Source organism: Chinchilla lanigera, unplaced genomic scaffold (assembly GCF_000276665.1).
Source record: "Chinchilla lanigera isolate Chin_1 unplaced genomic scaffold, ChiLan1.0 scaffold00007, whole genome shotgun sequence".
NCBI classification, from domain to species: domain Eukaryota; kingdom Metazoa; phylum Chordata; class Mammalia; order Rodentia; family Chinchillidae; genus Chinchilla; species Chinchilla lanigera.
This window is the reverse complement of record NW_004955408.1, coordinates 34,224,825-34,239,552: the sequence shown is the minus strand read 5'-3', so window position 1 is coordinate 34,239,552 and position 14,728 is coordinate 34,224,825. Positions and strand designations below refer to the sequence as shown.

The following is a 14,728-nucleotide window of genomic DNA, read 5'->3' as shown; positions in this document are numbered from 1 at the left end:
TGCATTTGGCCCCGGAAAGAAGCCACAACACACACCACACAGAGATCTGAGCCATCGCTTTTACTTCACCCATCTCCAACCCTGTGGTTTCTCAGCTGTGGAACTGTGTTCCCATGTGGTAACACATCCTCCTCTGGGTCTTGAACACAAGCGTTCCCCATGTCCTCTTTCACGTGGGTCCTTCTGCTGTGGCCACCTGTACTCACATACAGTGGTGCAGACAAAACCTCTTGCTGCTGGGTGACTGCTGCGGGCACAGCATGTCCACTGACTGCTTGCTGAACATGATGTTCAGACACGGGCTTGAAGGATTAAGTCCTGAATACACATCTGTTTCCTTCTGTGGCTAGTTGTGTAAAACTTAGATGCACACTTAGCAGATAAATTATTTCTAAACAGATGTCACTGAAGTAATCTGTGTACAAAATACCTGACTAAGCGAGAAGGAAAACATGATAGTATGTGGGCTGATCTTCATCCCCAGTGTGAGGAACATCCAAAGGGCACATTCTAGGATGAAGGCAGGACATGGCCAGTACTCATCAGCTGAAAACAGGAAGAGGTGTGAAGAGAGATAAAGGAGACTGTAAAACTGATATGGAAGAAGGGAAAGAAGAAAAGAATACAGAAGAATGAGCCCTTTGTAAATGATATAAAAATCTATAAGAACTCATGAATATCAAATAAAGAAAATTAAAAAATAGCTTTTGTCCATTAACACAATGATGTTTGTACTTTTTTCTCAAAAATAAGCACATCAGAGATTTCACTTTGCATTATAATTGCTTAAATTTTAAAAGTCTACTCAAACACATAATCATTAATCTTTTTGACACTGACATATGAGACTAAATAGTGAGATTCCTGACTAAACAACTAATGAGAAGTGAAACTCAAATTCAAAATATGTTTCAACAACAGAATTAAAATTTGCAACAGGTTTAAGTAGTAATCTGAAGTCTCAACTAAAACATATATAACTAAATATATCCTCAGATATTCTTACCTCAATAGCAATTCTTGCTGTTTGATCTGTGAATTTTTTCCAAGAATGGACAGATGTACCAATATGAAAGCTGACCTATGACATTTGGAAAAGCCAAAACTTTCAGTCTTAAAATTCTACAGATAAGTCCACATAAATGCAATTAAGTTTTTAATTAACAGCTTCACTGGATGTATATCTAGAAGTACTAGGTATATCTTTGAGAAAGCATGAGGTTACTGTTATCAACCTCACAGCTGTCTCTTGGACATAACATATACATACAACTTCAATAAATGGCATAATTATTATTTTTTAATATCTTAGCATAATCTGTGACCATAAAAATAAATCCAGTGCTAGGCTATAATGTCCCTCAACCACTCAGTAAAAAAATCAAATAGCTTAAGGATATAATTTTTAAACATGTAACAATGGATAGTAGTCTAAGAAAAGTGTTATTCAAAGTCAAAACCTTGACATTGCCTTATGCCTTCTTCCAAAAATTCAGTATGTTCATGTCAAAATAGACAAATATTTGCATAGAATTTCCTTAGAACATGAGAGTTTCTGGAAAGAAGCCAAATTATCTCAGTGACCAAACAAAAAACCTCCATACTCATAACCACATAGTCAAATTACTTGGACACAACTTCATTTTAATTCAGGATAGATGTTAAATAAAAATACATAACTGAGTAAAAAGACTCAGAATATTCAAGAAAACAAAGCACAAATTATCAACACAGAATGTTGGCCATCAGAACTGATCTACAGGTCAGGGTTAAAAATTTACAAAGTCTAAATCCCAGTGCGTCCTATGAACTATCAAAAAGCAAAGTCCCAAGCTAACGCCACAGTGACGCATGAGACTGGCACAACATAGACTCAATTAATGAATACTTAAAATAAAAAGGAGAAGATGCAAATTTCTTGATTAAAAGTAAACCTATTATGTTTCCAAGAGTATTCTGTAATACTACTCATCATGTAGCTAATAACTATTAGCCTAAAAAATCTTCCCACTTCTTCAGACGGTCGTATACTCCAAGCAGGACAGTTAGGGTGATGGCATACTATGTAAACAAAACTCTCACCAGAAGTACACTTAGTCCAGAGAAAAACTTTTTTGTTTCAATAACCTGTGTCTCCACAGCGAGCACAGGCAGAAGTGCTACGATGCCAGCAGTTTACATGTATGCCTCTGGCTGCTCACTATCTCTTACCCTTTCAGCAGCAGATACAATACCAGGTTGTTCCATTGTCCAAATTAATTCCCTTTGCTTATTTTTCAGTGAGCCTTGCCTAACTCTTTTAAGTCACCAGGGCCCTAATTAGTGACCAGGAGCTGCAGTTAACTGTGTGCTCTAAGGAGTTAATACAGCACAAAAAGGGCCAAGTTTCTAGCTGGCAGTCACACCTGGGGTAGGTTTATGGACAGGCAAGCTTGAAAGAACTGTTAGCCATAATATCATAGCACTTTAACACTCATTTACAGTTTTGAAACTAATAGCCAAGAAGATCAACAGGGAGAATCTAAACTTATTCTGTTAAAAAAAAAAAAAAGGTGTTTAATAGAGATCAAAAGCTTTCATTTAAAAATATGAGAGCGTGTCTCACACACACACACACACACACACACACGTGTTAATAAAATAATGAACACTGTTCAAATATTGGCCACTTTCAGTTCCCTCTCAAAGCCCAGAGTAGCTGGGCTATAATTCCTCCCCTTGCACCCCAACAAACCCCAAACAGCCAGCAGCTGACCTATAAACGGCCCTCACCACATTTCAGGCAGTACTCTAACTACTTCATATGCATTAACTCACTTAATCTTCATAATAACTGGATGAAAGAAGGGCTCTGTAATCCCCATTTCACAGGCAAGGAAGTTGAAGTTCAGAGAGATTAAGTAACTTGTCCAAGGTCACACTTCTAATTAGTGGAAGAACTGGGAATGAGCCCAGACAGACAGCTCCAGAGGCACCACAGAAAGCCATGTGACAGTGCTGCAAAAACAGTAAACAGCTCAAAGAGTCTGACTGCTCTGCCCAGCAGGAAAGTTTGGAGAGAAAAATTTTAGAAATTATAGTTTTTTAATACCTTCCCATAATAAAAAGAAGTGGGAACATTTTAGGGGCAAAGTTGTCTTCTAATGATGCTTCATGTTATTTCTATGTAAAAGTTTAAGTATTAAACGTGGATGCTCTTTTATAAAACTGTTAGCCAATATTTAAAAATCAAGATCATGTAAAAACAGCAAGGTACAGCAAACTACCAAGAAGCAATTTCCCAGATTTATACAGTACAGCACTCAAAATTCTAGTTGGTACACAGGCCTCCACATACCAGAAAACCGCATGGGTTACTGAGTGAAGAAGTTTATAAGTACTTCAAGAAGAAAGAAGAGACACAAATTTTTAGGAGGATGATTTTACAAAGGATCAATTGCCTTAAATGAAAGAGTAGGATGCGCAGCCTTTAAACAACAATTTTGCTCCTGACAGTTAATCCTTAGGAAATCATCAGGCGTGCTGAGAATAAAAAAGTTCATCTCTAAGAGCAGGCATTATAACAACTTTAAATGCTCTAAATTTGTTTAAAGAGTTTACACAAACATTTTAAATTATTTATCATTTTTTTGTTTTTGTTTTTATTTATCATTTTTATTAAGTGCCCACACATAAGGAAAATAGTTATTGATGCCACCTATATGGTGGAAAAAATGTAGTTACTAAGAACATGTAATGGCATGGGAAAGGTGATAATTACATGAAAATACAAAATTTCTTTATACAGACTCACAGTAAATAGTATGTGCATAAGTACCCACAGCAATCATCTTAGGATGATACAACTGGTCTAACTGATAGTTCTGTTTATATTTTTCTACATTTTAAAATTTCTCTAACATGAATACTTATTAATTTTATACTCTGGAGGGAAAAAAAAATTAAAAGAAAAGGGATTAGGTCGTGAAGCTTATATTATAATGCTTAAAATTATAAGCAAATTAGTCTTCTGTCCTTGTTAGAGATTATTAATAGACGAAGAGATCATGATATTGTTGCTTTTAGCAGAGCAACAGACTGTCCTCATGATGTTCTTACAGAAAAACCAGAGAAATGGCGACTGGCTGAAAGAGTCATTATTACTTGAAAGGCTATACTAAATGTTACTGATGAGCAGACAGTAAACAAAAGCCTAACTCATGCTGCTGGAGTGGGTTCCACAGGTATTTTCCAAACTTGCAGCCCCAAAACTAGGTAAGAAGACTTACACGTGTAAAAGATAAGTATGAATACTGGCTAAGGGTCTCTAATATTGACCCTGTTTCTGGGACAGAATCTAGCACCAATGTCGACTCCATAGTCTTGACAATCCTACAGAACATCCACATATGGGACTTTCCAAACCTAAACTAGTTTGTCAAATAGCATCAAAATTAGGACTCATACAATTCTGACAGGCTGAAACACTGGCCAGAAATGCTGTTTAACAGGGTTAGTAAATATAAAGCCACACACTGAGATCAATAACAATTTTAATACCAGTATCAGCTGGCAACAGTTTGTGTGAAGCAATGGTCATTTTAGATCAACAACAAGCAGCATAATACAGCATTTTTTATGAGGGGAGATAACACCATTGGCAGAACCTATGTGACAGTTCTGGGTATATTTCTGACTTCTCATGTGAAAAGAAAATTCAACAAAATGGAGTATTCCACAAAAAAATGGGATGAGAGGAAAAAGTCTGATCAGAAATATTAAAAGAAACTAGGACTATTTAACTAGGAGGGCATTTAAAGGGACCTAACCAAGGTTTAAATGTTTGCTCTGTGATCCTGTGAAGGAAAGAATCAATTTATTCTGTTATACTGGAAATTATACTTTGTCTTCTTTCTCCATCACTCCACCGGAACTGCTTGTCAAGGTCAGAAATGACCTTCAGTTTACCAAATCTAAAAAGCACTGCTGTATCCCTATTAACAGACCTCAGCAGCACTCAGTGTATTGTATGGTACCCTCCTGCATAACACACTACTGTCGCTGGGCCTCTGACACTTAGGGGCAATTAATTTCTCCTCTCTCTCTCTCATTCCTCTTTTAGTCAACCTTTAGATACAAGAGGATGATGGACTCTTGACCTTCTCACTTTTCTAATCTCACTCAGTGATTTGATCAATTTCTTTGAGTTTAAATAGCATCTTCACTGATAATTCCATTTAAATTTCTTGTACAGATCTTTCCTCGGGACTGTAGATTCTCACACAATCAGCAGCATTTCCAATACAGTCTGCTGAAACCAATGCCTGCCTGCACATCCTACTCTTCCATTTGAGTCCCCCTTTGGCTAATTACACACTCAGTGGTCTAACAACAACCTGCTGATTATTTTTGCATTGTCCCTTGGCCTTGCCTGACACGTCTAATCCGTAAGTAAGTCCATCCTATCTCCAGCATGGGTCTCAAATCTCACTTCTCAAGTCCAGTGAGCATCCTCACTCTCTCAAATGGCTTGCCAATAGCCTCCCAAGAGTCTCCACATCAATCTCCTTAGTGCATCCAAAAACAAATTGAATCACGAGTCTCCTCTGCTTTAAGCTCTCCAATGATTTTCCCCCTGTACTTTGAAAAAAGTCCAAAAATCCTTACCATAGCTCCACAACTGTTTCTCCCCAGGGCCCTGAATCATCCCCTCCCACATTATGTGGTACTGTTCTGCTACTGCTTGGACGACACTCGTATGCTCCCATTTGTACAGTAAATTTGTTCAGGCCTTGGCACAGGTTGACTCCAGACTCTGCCAATACTGGCTACTTCTTTTCTTCTCAGTCTCAGTCTAAATGACACTTCTATAGAGAGCCCTCCCATGACTCCTGCACGATATGTACAACCTCAGCACCCATTCTCCATTTCCATCCTTTTACCTCCGTCATGGCACTTAATTTCAGTGATTTTGTTGCTTTACTTATTTTTTCTTCCTAACCATACTTCCTTGAACTATCACTTCTGAGAGGCAAGGACCCACACCATCTTATTCCCTACTGAATCTACAGAGCTCAAAAACTATGTAAATATGCAATGTGGAAGGGTTAAAACCAGACTTCACTTCCACATAAAGAAAATCTTCCAAAAAGGAGGAGCTGCCTGAGGATGTAACTGACAGCATTGTAGGAAGAGAGTTCAAGCGGTGACCATGTGGCTTTTGTACAGGATGACACCAAGGGCATTCTTGTGCTGGAAGGGAGACTAGGGGAGATGACCATTAAGTTCTGTGCCCTCCAGGCAGTTTCTAGGTTCATAAATAGAATTCTTAAGGCATTTCAAGTTGAGCCACACTCACAAATTATTAAATATCATATTACCTCAGTTCACGAATGCTTTTGTTTGCAAACAATTAGGTTGGCAAACAGAAACTTTTGGCAAAATTTTTGTTTTTGTTTGCAAACTCTGCTTTGGGTGACAAACACAACCACAGGCACCTTTCCCACACAAGCATGAATGTGGCCATCTTTTCCGGAATTGCAGAACAAATTAAAATCGAGAACAAAGGTACCACTGTATTTCCCAATGAGCAGAGATCCTCTCTAAATCAATCCCACAAAACCACCTTCTACCCCAGCCAAATGTAACATCCCAGAAGTTAAATCAGTTCAGGCTTTCTCTGTCCACCCTGCCAGCTTTGGTTTGGAATGATGACAGCCCTCAGTGTCCTTCTCTTCCAGCTGCACAAAACATTCCCAGAAATGGGATGCAAACCCCTTGGTGATAAACTTGCAGTTCTACTCTTCATTCATTTGTGATGCTGCTCTGTAAACACACTGGGATCACTTTATTTAGAGTCAGACACATTAATAATGCAGAGATCTTTACACAAGCAGGCAGAGAAAATTAGTCCGGAGTGATTTTGTTACTACAACGCATACATGAAGTCAAAAGGCCTGAGAGTCTCATTACTACTGATGTAGAAGTTGCTGGCAATATAGACATCAGTCATTGAGTAGAACATCACACAACAAAGCAGTCCAAGCAAACTCTGCATTTCACTGTCTTCTGCAGTCTCATAGTTAACCTGTAGTTACCATTTTCATCTACTTCACAAATATAAAGGAGACCTAAAATCCATATAAGATTATCTAGTCTACTTTTTTTTTTTTTTTTTTTGGTACCGGGAATCAAACTCATGACCTCAGGCTTGCCAGGCAAGCCCGTGTGCCTCTGAGCTATATCCCCGGCCCTTATTCTACTTTTTTAAAAAAAAATCTCTTCTAATATTTTAACTACCTTCATCTTTCCCATCTTCCTCCAAACCTTTTAATTTAACTAGTAAAAATTTGGCAAGTATTTACTTTTAACCACAATTTTACAATAGTTACTCAATTGCCAGCAGATTATATACTGCTGGATACTACTAACTAGATGCAAGAAGAGTATAAAGTCATGAGCTCTGTCCAGCCAAAGATAATTTTAAGATTCCGCTTCATTATATCCACAATTAACAACAATTTGGAAAGCAGGACATATAAACTCTCATCTTGGTGAAAGGCTACCAACAAACCTGTACATATACTACATACACACACACACATTACATACATACATATATTGTTTTCTTTCTTTCTTTTTGCAATTTTGGGAATCAACTTCAGATCCCTTGCATACTAGACAAGTGCTCTACCACTGAGCTACACATGCAGCCCTAATATGATTTGGCAATTTTCCTCCCAGAAATTTATCATATACATACTCAAATTTGTAGATTAAAATGAATGTACAGGGTATTCATTTTAGCATGGCTTGTAACAGTAAAATCCTAGAAATCTCCAAATTTCCTACCACTTCTCAGCACAGAGCTGTCAAAATAATCCACAGTAAATTTATACAACAGAATAATATGAAGCTACAAAATAATATATATATCACAATTCTAGACAGATATATATTACAAGATACTTAAAGTAGTTACCTCTTACAAACAGGACTACAGTATGTAGAATGTGACTACCATTTTTACTTTAAACTGTTCTTACTGTTCGAATTCCTTTCACTGTGTGTGTTTGCTGTTTTATTAATAGGAATAGTAACTATGCAGGATTTTCTGCATGGTCTAAAACCACTTACTTGCTCTTTGGTGGAGTGGGAAAGTGATCTTTTTTTCACAGCCTTCACAGGACAAGCCACAGAACCCACCTGGTGGTGAGGAGCCATCCCTTCACAGCCAGCTGAGGAGACTTCACAAGGTGTTAAGGCCCCTGCCCTCAACCACTCCTTCCCCCTCTGTGCGGCCCTGGTGTTCTAAGGAAGAGCTATCACACTTTCTATTCTTCCAGTTACTGTTCTATATGGTCCATCCCTGAAAAGCTAACTTGAAAGAGTCGCCTTAGTGATCCTACTGAGAAAGATACCAAAAAATCGGAATATTTTTCTAATGCTGTGTTATTTAATTATATCATCAAAACAAAAACAGATGAAGAAAAATGCTTTCTAATTAAAGTATACAACCTTTCATTCTTCCAAATCCCATGAGAATCAGAAAAATCAGCTAGGGCCGGGGACATAGCTCAGTGGCACAGCACCTGCCTCACAAGCATGGGTTCAATTCCCGCTACTAAAGAAAAAAAAAGAAAGAAAGAAAGAAAGAAAGAAAGAAAGAAAGAAAGAAAGAAAGAAAGAAAGAAAAATCAGTTAACAGCCCAGGGGCCTTCCCTCCTAATTTGGAATCTTCAGTCTTTTTCAACTTCAAAATACTTAATGTCTCTTTCCACTAAAATTGCTTCCACAAGAAAAATGATAGTACAACAAAGCTGAGAAGATGAAGCGAAATTTACACTCAAATTTTCTGATACTGAAGATCTTAGAAAGCATTTGAACTTTGCTTTATACATATTCTGTCAGAGAAACACCTCAGACTCCATTGCAAAATGGAAACAAAAGGGAAGGTTATCAGAAATCACATTTCTGTGCTTCCTGCTATTTGACCTTGAGACATGAGGTAGGGAAACTCTTTACTTGCTATTAAATAACCTTCCAAGCTGTAAAAAAAAAAAAAAAATCCCTATAGTATTTTTCCCTTGTTAGGAGGTAGTGATATGTAGGATTTTATTAAAGTTTATTTATGTATTTATTCATTCACATTTTTTGGCTTTATTGATATATACAGAAAGCACAGCCAAATGTCAATTTGAAAGAGTCTACTACCTACTTAGCTACAAATCCTCTACAACCTGATTTTATTATATAAGCATTCTGTCAGGAAAAAAAAATTATTTTTGTTCATAGGGAATAAAAGTAATTAGTGAAATGAAAAAAAACCACGTAGCTTGGTACTTTGAGCTGTCTGTGGTACTGAAAAATGACACCAAAGCTTAAATTTACTGAGTTGTGTTCTTACAAAGCTTCCCCATCACCCTATTTTAATCCAAGCACTTCCGCTCATGACTCACCTGAACCGTTTTATTTTGCCAGCGTGTGTATAAACACTTTATAAAAGGTCACACTGACTTGCTTTCCAAGGTTCTCCATGAAAATGTCAGGGCCTCCCCGAGCTTCATTAAGTAATTCCAGGGAATAGAGAGCCAGAATATCAGCTACATCGCTTTCTTTTCCTGAACGTAGTGGGAAATCATAGCATACACCAGAAACACACTAGCTAGCTGTTACTATCCAATCACCATACCATGTCATTCAGTTTAGATTACATGCTCCATTCAAGGACATGCATTTGGTCCTCAAAGATAAGTCGATATATTTAAAATCCATTATAGTAAATTGAGAGGTACCCATTCACTTAAAAGTTTTATGAAAGAAATACATCTAGTGCAGTGACATCAATAACTTAAAAAGAAGGGCACAATTTGTCACTTTCCATGAATATACATGAACCTGTGCACTTGGTTTCTCTAAGCTTCAGAGTGAAGTATTCCGGCAGCTTTGCTGAGATGGTGTTTTGGGCAAATTAGAACACTGCTACTTTTTTCTGGTTCTTGACTTCCAGCTCAGTGTCTTCACCTTAATTTGGTCATTTTTTCATCTTATTTATTTATCTTTCAAAGAATCTTTGATGAAAGTCCAGAGCTTTATCCCAAGGGAGAAATCCCTCTAGACAAAATACTGAGTATAAAAATGGCATCATCCAAAGTAACAGAATGATATTATCCAAGCCCCTACTTTGAAATAATGGGGCAATGGGCTTACCAGAGACCATATGTTGTATAAAATAAACCCAACTTTTAAAAATCTAAATTCTGTGATCCTTACATCACAAGAAATTCATTGTGTTTATTCACCAAAATGATTCAATCTTATCATTTTTCTCACCTAACCAACATATCTAGGTATTTGTGTAAGAGAAACAGTCCAAATTAACAATGAGAAGAATGCTTTCAAGCATGAAATAATCTATACAAATACAATTTCCTATATTTTTATTACCTTCTATAAATTTTAAAACTTCTAATATCTCTTTATTTAGGACACATGAATAACAGTTGACAGCTCCTCTTAAAACCCTTGTGAGTTATTTTTAAAAAATCACCCAAGAATTCTTAAAAAGTCATGTTTTCAGGAAGACCCTTTGTCCTTGACATTAATAATAGCAAATGTCCTCCCCATGAATTCTCGTTTAGCCATGTCCTTTGCAGAAGAAACAGACACTCCTAGGAAAGCTGATGTTTAATAAAAATCAGCAAGATCTCCCCTGTGAGAGTGTGTCAAGTAAAACCACTTTGACCTCCAAGCAAAACATTTTTTAAAGTTACTTGATTCTTAAAAATGCACAAGAACATTCTAGAATAATATCTGAGCCATAACCCTATTCATATAACACTGAGAGTCAGAGGGAAATTGTAGCTAAAGCACTGGCCGGGTTTCAGGGCTCTGGCAAAAGAGGCAGAGCACAGCAAGGGTCGTGGACCGGAAGGGAGGAGACCAGGCTTGTCCTAGCACCGCACACCCTAGCTACAGAGTCTGGCAGGTAACCTACCACCCTGACTTCAGGCACCTATGTGTAAACTGAGTCAAAAGACCAGTTTTGTTCCATCCAGCTCTGTCTCCTTTTCAGGTAAACATGAGAAGATACATTTATAATGTTTAAGTTAAATTGCAGTATCACTTTAAAACATCTGAAAGAGTACCAAAAGGCTACTACCACCAAGACTGAATTAAAGATGGATCTATGTAAATTGTGAAATAAAAAAAAAATTCAAATGTATTTGCCTTGTTTTTCCAGTGCTGTTGTATTACTTATCTGTGAATACTCTCATTTTTTGCTAATTCTCATTTTCTACCTTTATCCCCTCAAAAACACATTTTTAAAGTTTTAGAAAACATAAATGCAAAATGAAATAATTTCTCCTTATTTGCTTGAGGTTATGTGCATCTTTATTTTGTCTCGGCAAATATTAAAATTGTTATAAGTTAGTGTTTACTAATTACTAATTTAAAATTAATTTAATCTAATACTAAATTACATCACATTTCCTACACAATGTCTTAAATTTTTTTTTTTGGTTTTTGGTTTTTCTCCAGTACCGGGAACGGAACTCACGACCTTGCGCTTGCCAGGCAGGTGCTTTTGCTGCTGAGCTAAATCCCCAGCCCCTACAATGTCTTAAATTTGAAGGCAACCCGAATATGAAAGTTTCATAGTCCCACTAAATACCTAACAATGACTCGAAGAAATCAGAGAAAATATATCTGCAACAATTCAAAATTAGGAAAATCTCTAGTTATTTTAATTCACCAACCTTAATTTCCCTTGACTATGGGCTATAACACAGTAAATAACTGACAAAAGAAGCCATAAATTTCAATTTTCTGATACTGTCAGTAGCAGCAAAATCTAGCAGTAGAGCTCCTAGCTGAAGTTAAGCAATCCTAACACCTTCCTGCTAAGACAGCTCACCAGGGCAGTGGCCACAGTTTTTAATTGACATTTTAAAAAATAACTTACTGACTGTAGCTAAGAATCTACTGAGCTAAGAGATATATAGAATTTGTAAACTAACCTTAAAAAACGTTTTTGAAATGTTGGAGAATACAGAAAAGAATTAGTTTTTTATATCAGTTAACTAGCAATATAACAAACCTATTTTCTTCTTTATGCTGCTTTATAGGAGATAATACAGATGGACAGGAACTCCTACAATAACTTACTAAGAAAAGATGTCTTAAAGAACACACGTTTACTGTACAGATTAAAGAGAGTGTATAACTTGTTTTAAGAAAAGCAAATGTGACTGATATGGAGAAGTGAATCTACCTAAAGACAACAGGGGAAAATCTTAGTAATTTAACAAGTACATCCCAGAAACCACTGTATAAACGTGCTGCACTGCCTTATTTTGCTTTTAACTTCTTCAAAGAGCAGATCATATGCTGATGTAGGAATGCAGTAAGTGTCTCCCTCACCTCAAGCAAGGATGTAAGGACTTGGGAAAAGCCCCTGCTGTCTTGCTTTTGCCCCAGGCTGACTGTATAGCATTGGGTCATTGATAAAAAGCAGAGCCTAAATTACCTGTATTTCCCTGGCGTGGTATACGATGATCAGACCGAGCAGGATGATCGTGGAGAGACTGATAAGGCATTTCAGAGCTAAGGAATACAGTGACGCCTGCAACAGAAAAGATGACCTTTAAGAAAGGACCACTTTTACGCACCTTGCAGGCCACGAGGGTCTGTGCTCTCTGTGTGGACTTGAACTCACATGAGGGGTCCCGAGCGTGGCGGCGGGCATGGGTTTTGGTTCTGTGATGTCAGCTCCCTCCGCTTCAAAACCGAGCCAGGCAGGTGCGGTGGCACAAGCCTGTAATTCTAGCACTCGGGAGGCTGAGGCAGGAGGACTACTGTGAGTTCAAGATCAGCCCTGGCTACAAAGTGAGTTCAAGGTCAGCCTTAACTGCACAGTGAAACCTTGTCTCAAAAAGTCCAAAGGAAAAAAAACAAAACAAAACAACAACAAAAAAAAAACCGAGCCCGAAGAGCGCACACCTGGAGGGCTCCGGCTCAGCAGCAGGTAAGGACTCAGCAGCACCATCACGGGGGAATAGCTGCACCTGGCCGGCTAGGAAGTTCCTCTTGACTTTAAGAGCTGCAAGTTAAAGGCACCTGAGCTTCTACATCTGAGCACCAGGGGAGAAATACACATGCCCAGAACTTATTTAATGCGCCCGAACGCGCTGGGCACTCTCAGCGCCTGGAGAACTTTGGCGGCACGCGGAAAGGTCCCTGCTCCGAGGCGCCTGCTCAGCTAGGGGTTTGCCGGGACAGAAATCGCGGTCCCGGCGGGCACTACCGATCGTCCCGGGGACGGTTCCCGCCATGCCCATCCCCAACCCCAGGCGCCCCGCTCCGGGAGCTGGGCGAGGGGACAAGCCTGTACCTTGTCGTAGGCGCCCCACGACAGCTCGGTCTCGATGACCATGACCACGATGCCGAACATGCCGAAGATGAGCGCGTAGTCGCTGAGCCGCTTGCGCTTCTCAAACAGGGCGCGCCGGTGGCCCAGCTTGTAGCCGATGTTCTGGTTCTTCTTTTTGCTGGATTTCGCGCCGCTGCTGCTGCCGTGCCCGCTGCCGCCGCCGCCTCCGGTGCTGCCTCCGCCGCCCGCTCCGTAGAGCGCCAGGTTGTTGGAGTTGTTGTGCTCCGGCTTGGACACCACGATCTCCGGGGCTGAGGACGAGGCGGCGGCGACGGCTGCGGACGGGGAGGACGCGCCGCCACCTCCTCCGACGGACGCGGGCGGCTGCAGGGGCTGCGCCTCCGAGTCCATCTCGTGCAGGTTCCGGCGGGACGCGCTCAAGTTGCTGAGCGGCCGCATGACGCCCCCGTTGTACCTGCAGCTGCTCATGGCTATTTCGGTGAAGGGGTTGCTCTCGCGGCGCGCCTGGGGCTGGTGCGGCTGGTGCGGCTGGTGGTGCGCCGGGTGCGCGGGGTGGTGGTGGTGGTGGTGCGCGAGCGGCGGCCCCGAGCCCAGGCTGCCGAGGCTGCCCGTGGGGCTGGCGGCGGGCTGCAGGCTGTGGCACTGGTGGTACTGGGAGGCGGACGCGGGCTGCTGCGCGGGCTGCTGCCGGAGCGCACTGGCATGGCTGGACGGCGTCAGCTCGCTCACATTGAGCTGGCTGCCCCGGCGCGACGAGCAGCAGCAGCAGCACGACGAGCCCGACAGCGGAGAGGAGGTGCGGGTCCGGAAGGCGCCGCCGGGCGAGGAGGTGCGGAGCAGCAGGGACAGGTTATCCCCCGCCCCAGCCCCCGCCCCCGCCGCCAGGGCACCGGAGGAGGCGCAGCTGTTGCACCGGAGGCATGGGCTGCTGCCGCCGCTGCCGGGCGGCTGGTGCGCGAGGTGCGGGTGGTGGTGCGGGTGCTGGTGCGGGAGGGGCGCAAAGGGTGGGCACGGCTTGTCCTGGCTCTGCTGCTGCTGCTGGCAATGCAGGTGTGACGAGCGCGGCGGCGGCGGCTGCTCTGGGAAGAAGCCGCGCTGGAACTGCAATGGGGTTTCCATGTCAGAGCCGTTAAAGCTGCAGGGAGACCAGGCGGTGGTGCACCCTGCGCAATGCGTTATGGTCGGGAGCGGGGACTCCGGCTGCTGGTGCGAGGAAGGGCCCATGCCGGCTCCGGTAGAATCGAGGCGGCGAGTCCGATTGGCTGGGCGCACCAAAACAATGGGCATGACATCACCTGCGGGGACCGAGACGGAGTTTGCGGCGCGCGCGGGCCAGGGGAGCGCGTGTAGAGAAGA

At 41.2% G+C, this 14,728-nt stretch overlaps 1 protein-coding gene across 2 annotated transcripts in view; it reads right to left on the bottom strand.

Annotated features, from left to right (window-relative positions):
• Kcnn2 (potassium channel, calcium activated intermediate/small conductance subfamily N alpha, member 2) overlaps positions 1 to 14,728 on the bottom strand; it is a 142,669-nt gene that overhangs the window by 126,639 nt on the left and 1,302 nt on the right. For both annotated transcript variants that reach the window (XM_013506903.1, XM_013506905.1), the window contains exons 2-3: positions 13,373 to 14,667; positions 12,509 to 12,604 (exon numbers count right to left, since the gene is read on the bottom strand). In XM_013506903.1, coding sequence (XP_013362357.1) covers positions 12,509 to 12,604; positions 13,373 to 14,667 — 1,391 coding nt within the window. The remainder of the gene's footprint in view (positions 1 to 12,508; positions 12,605 to 13,372; positions 14,668 to 14,728) is intronic.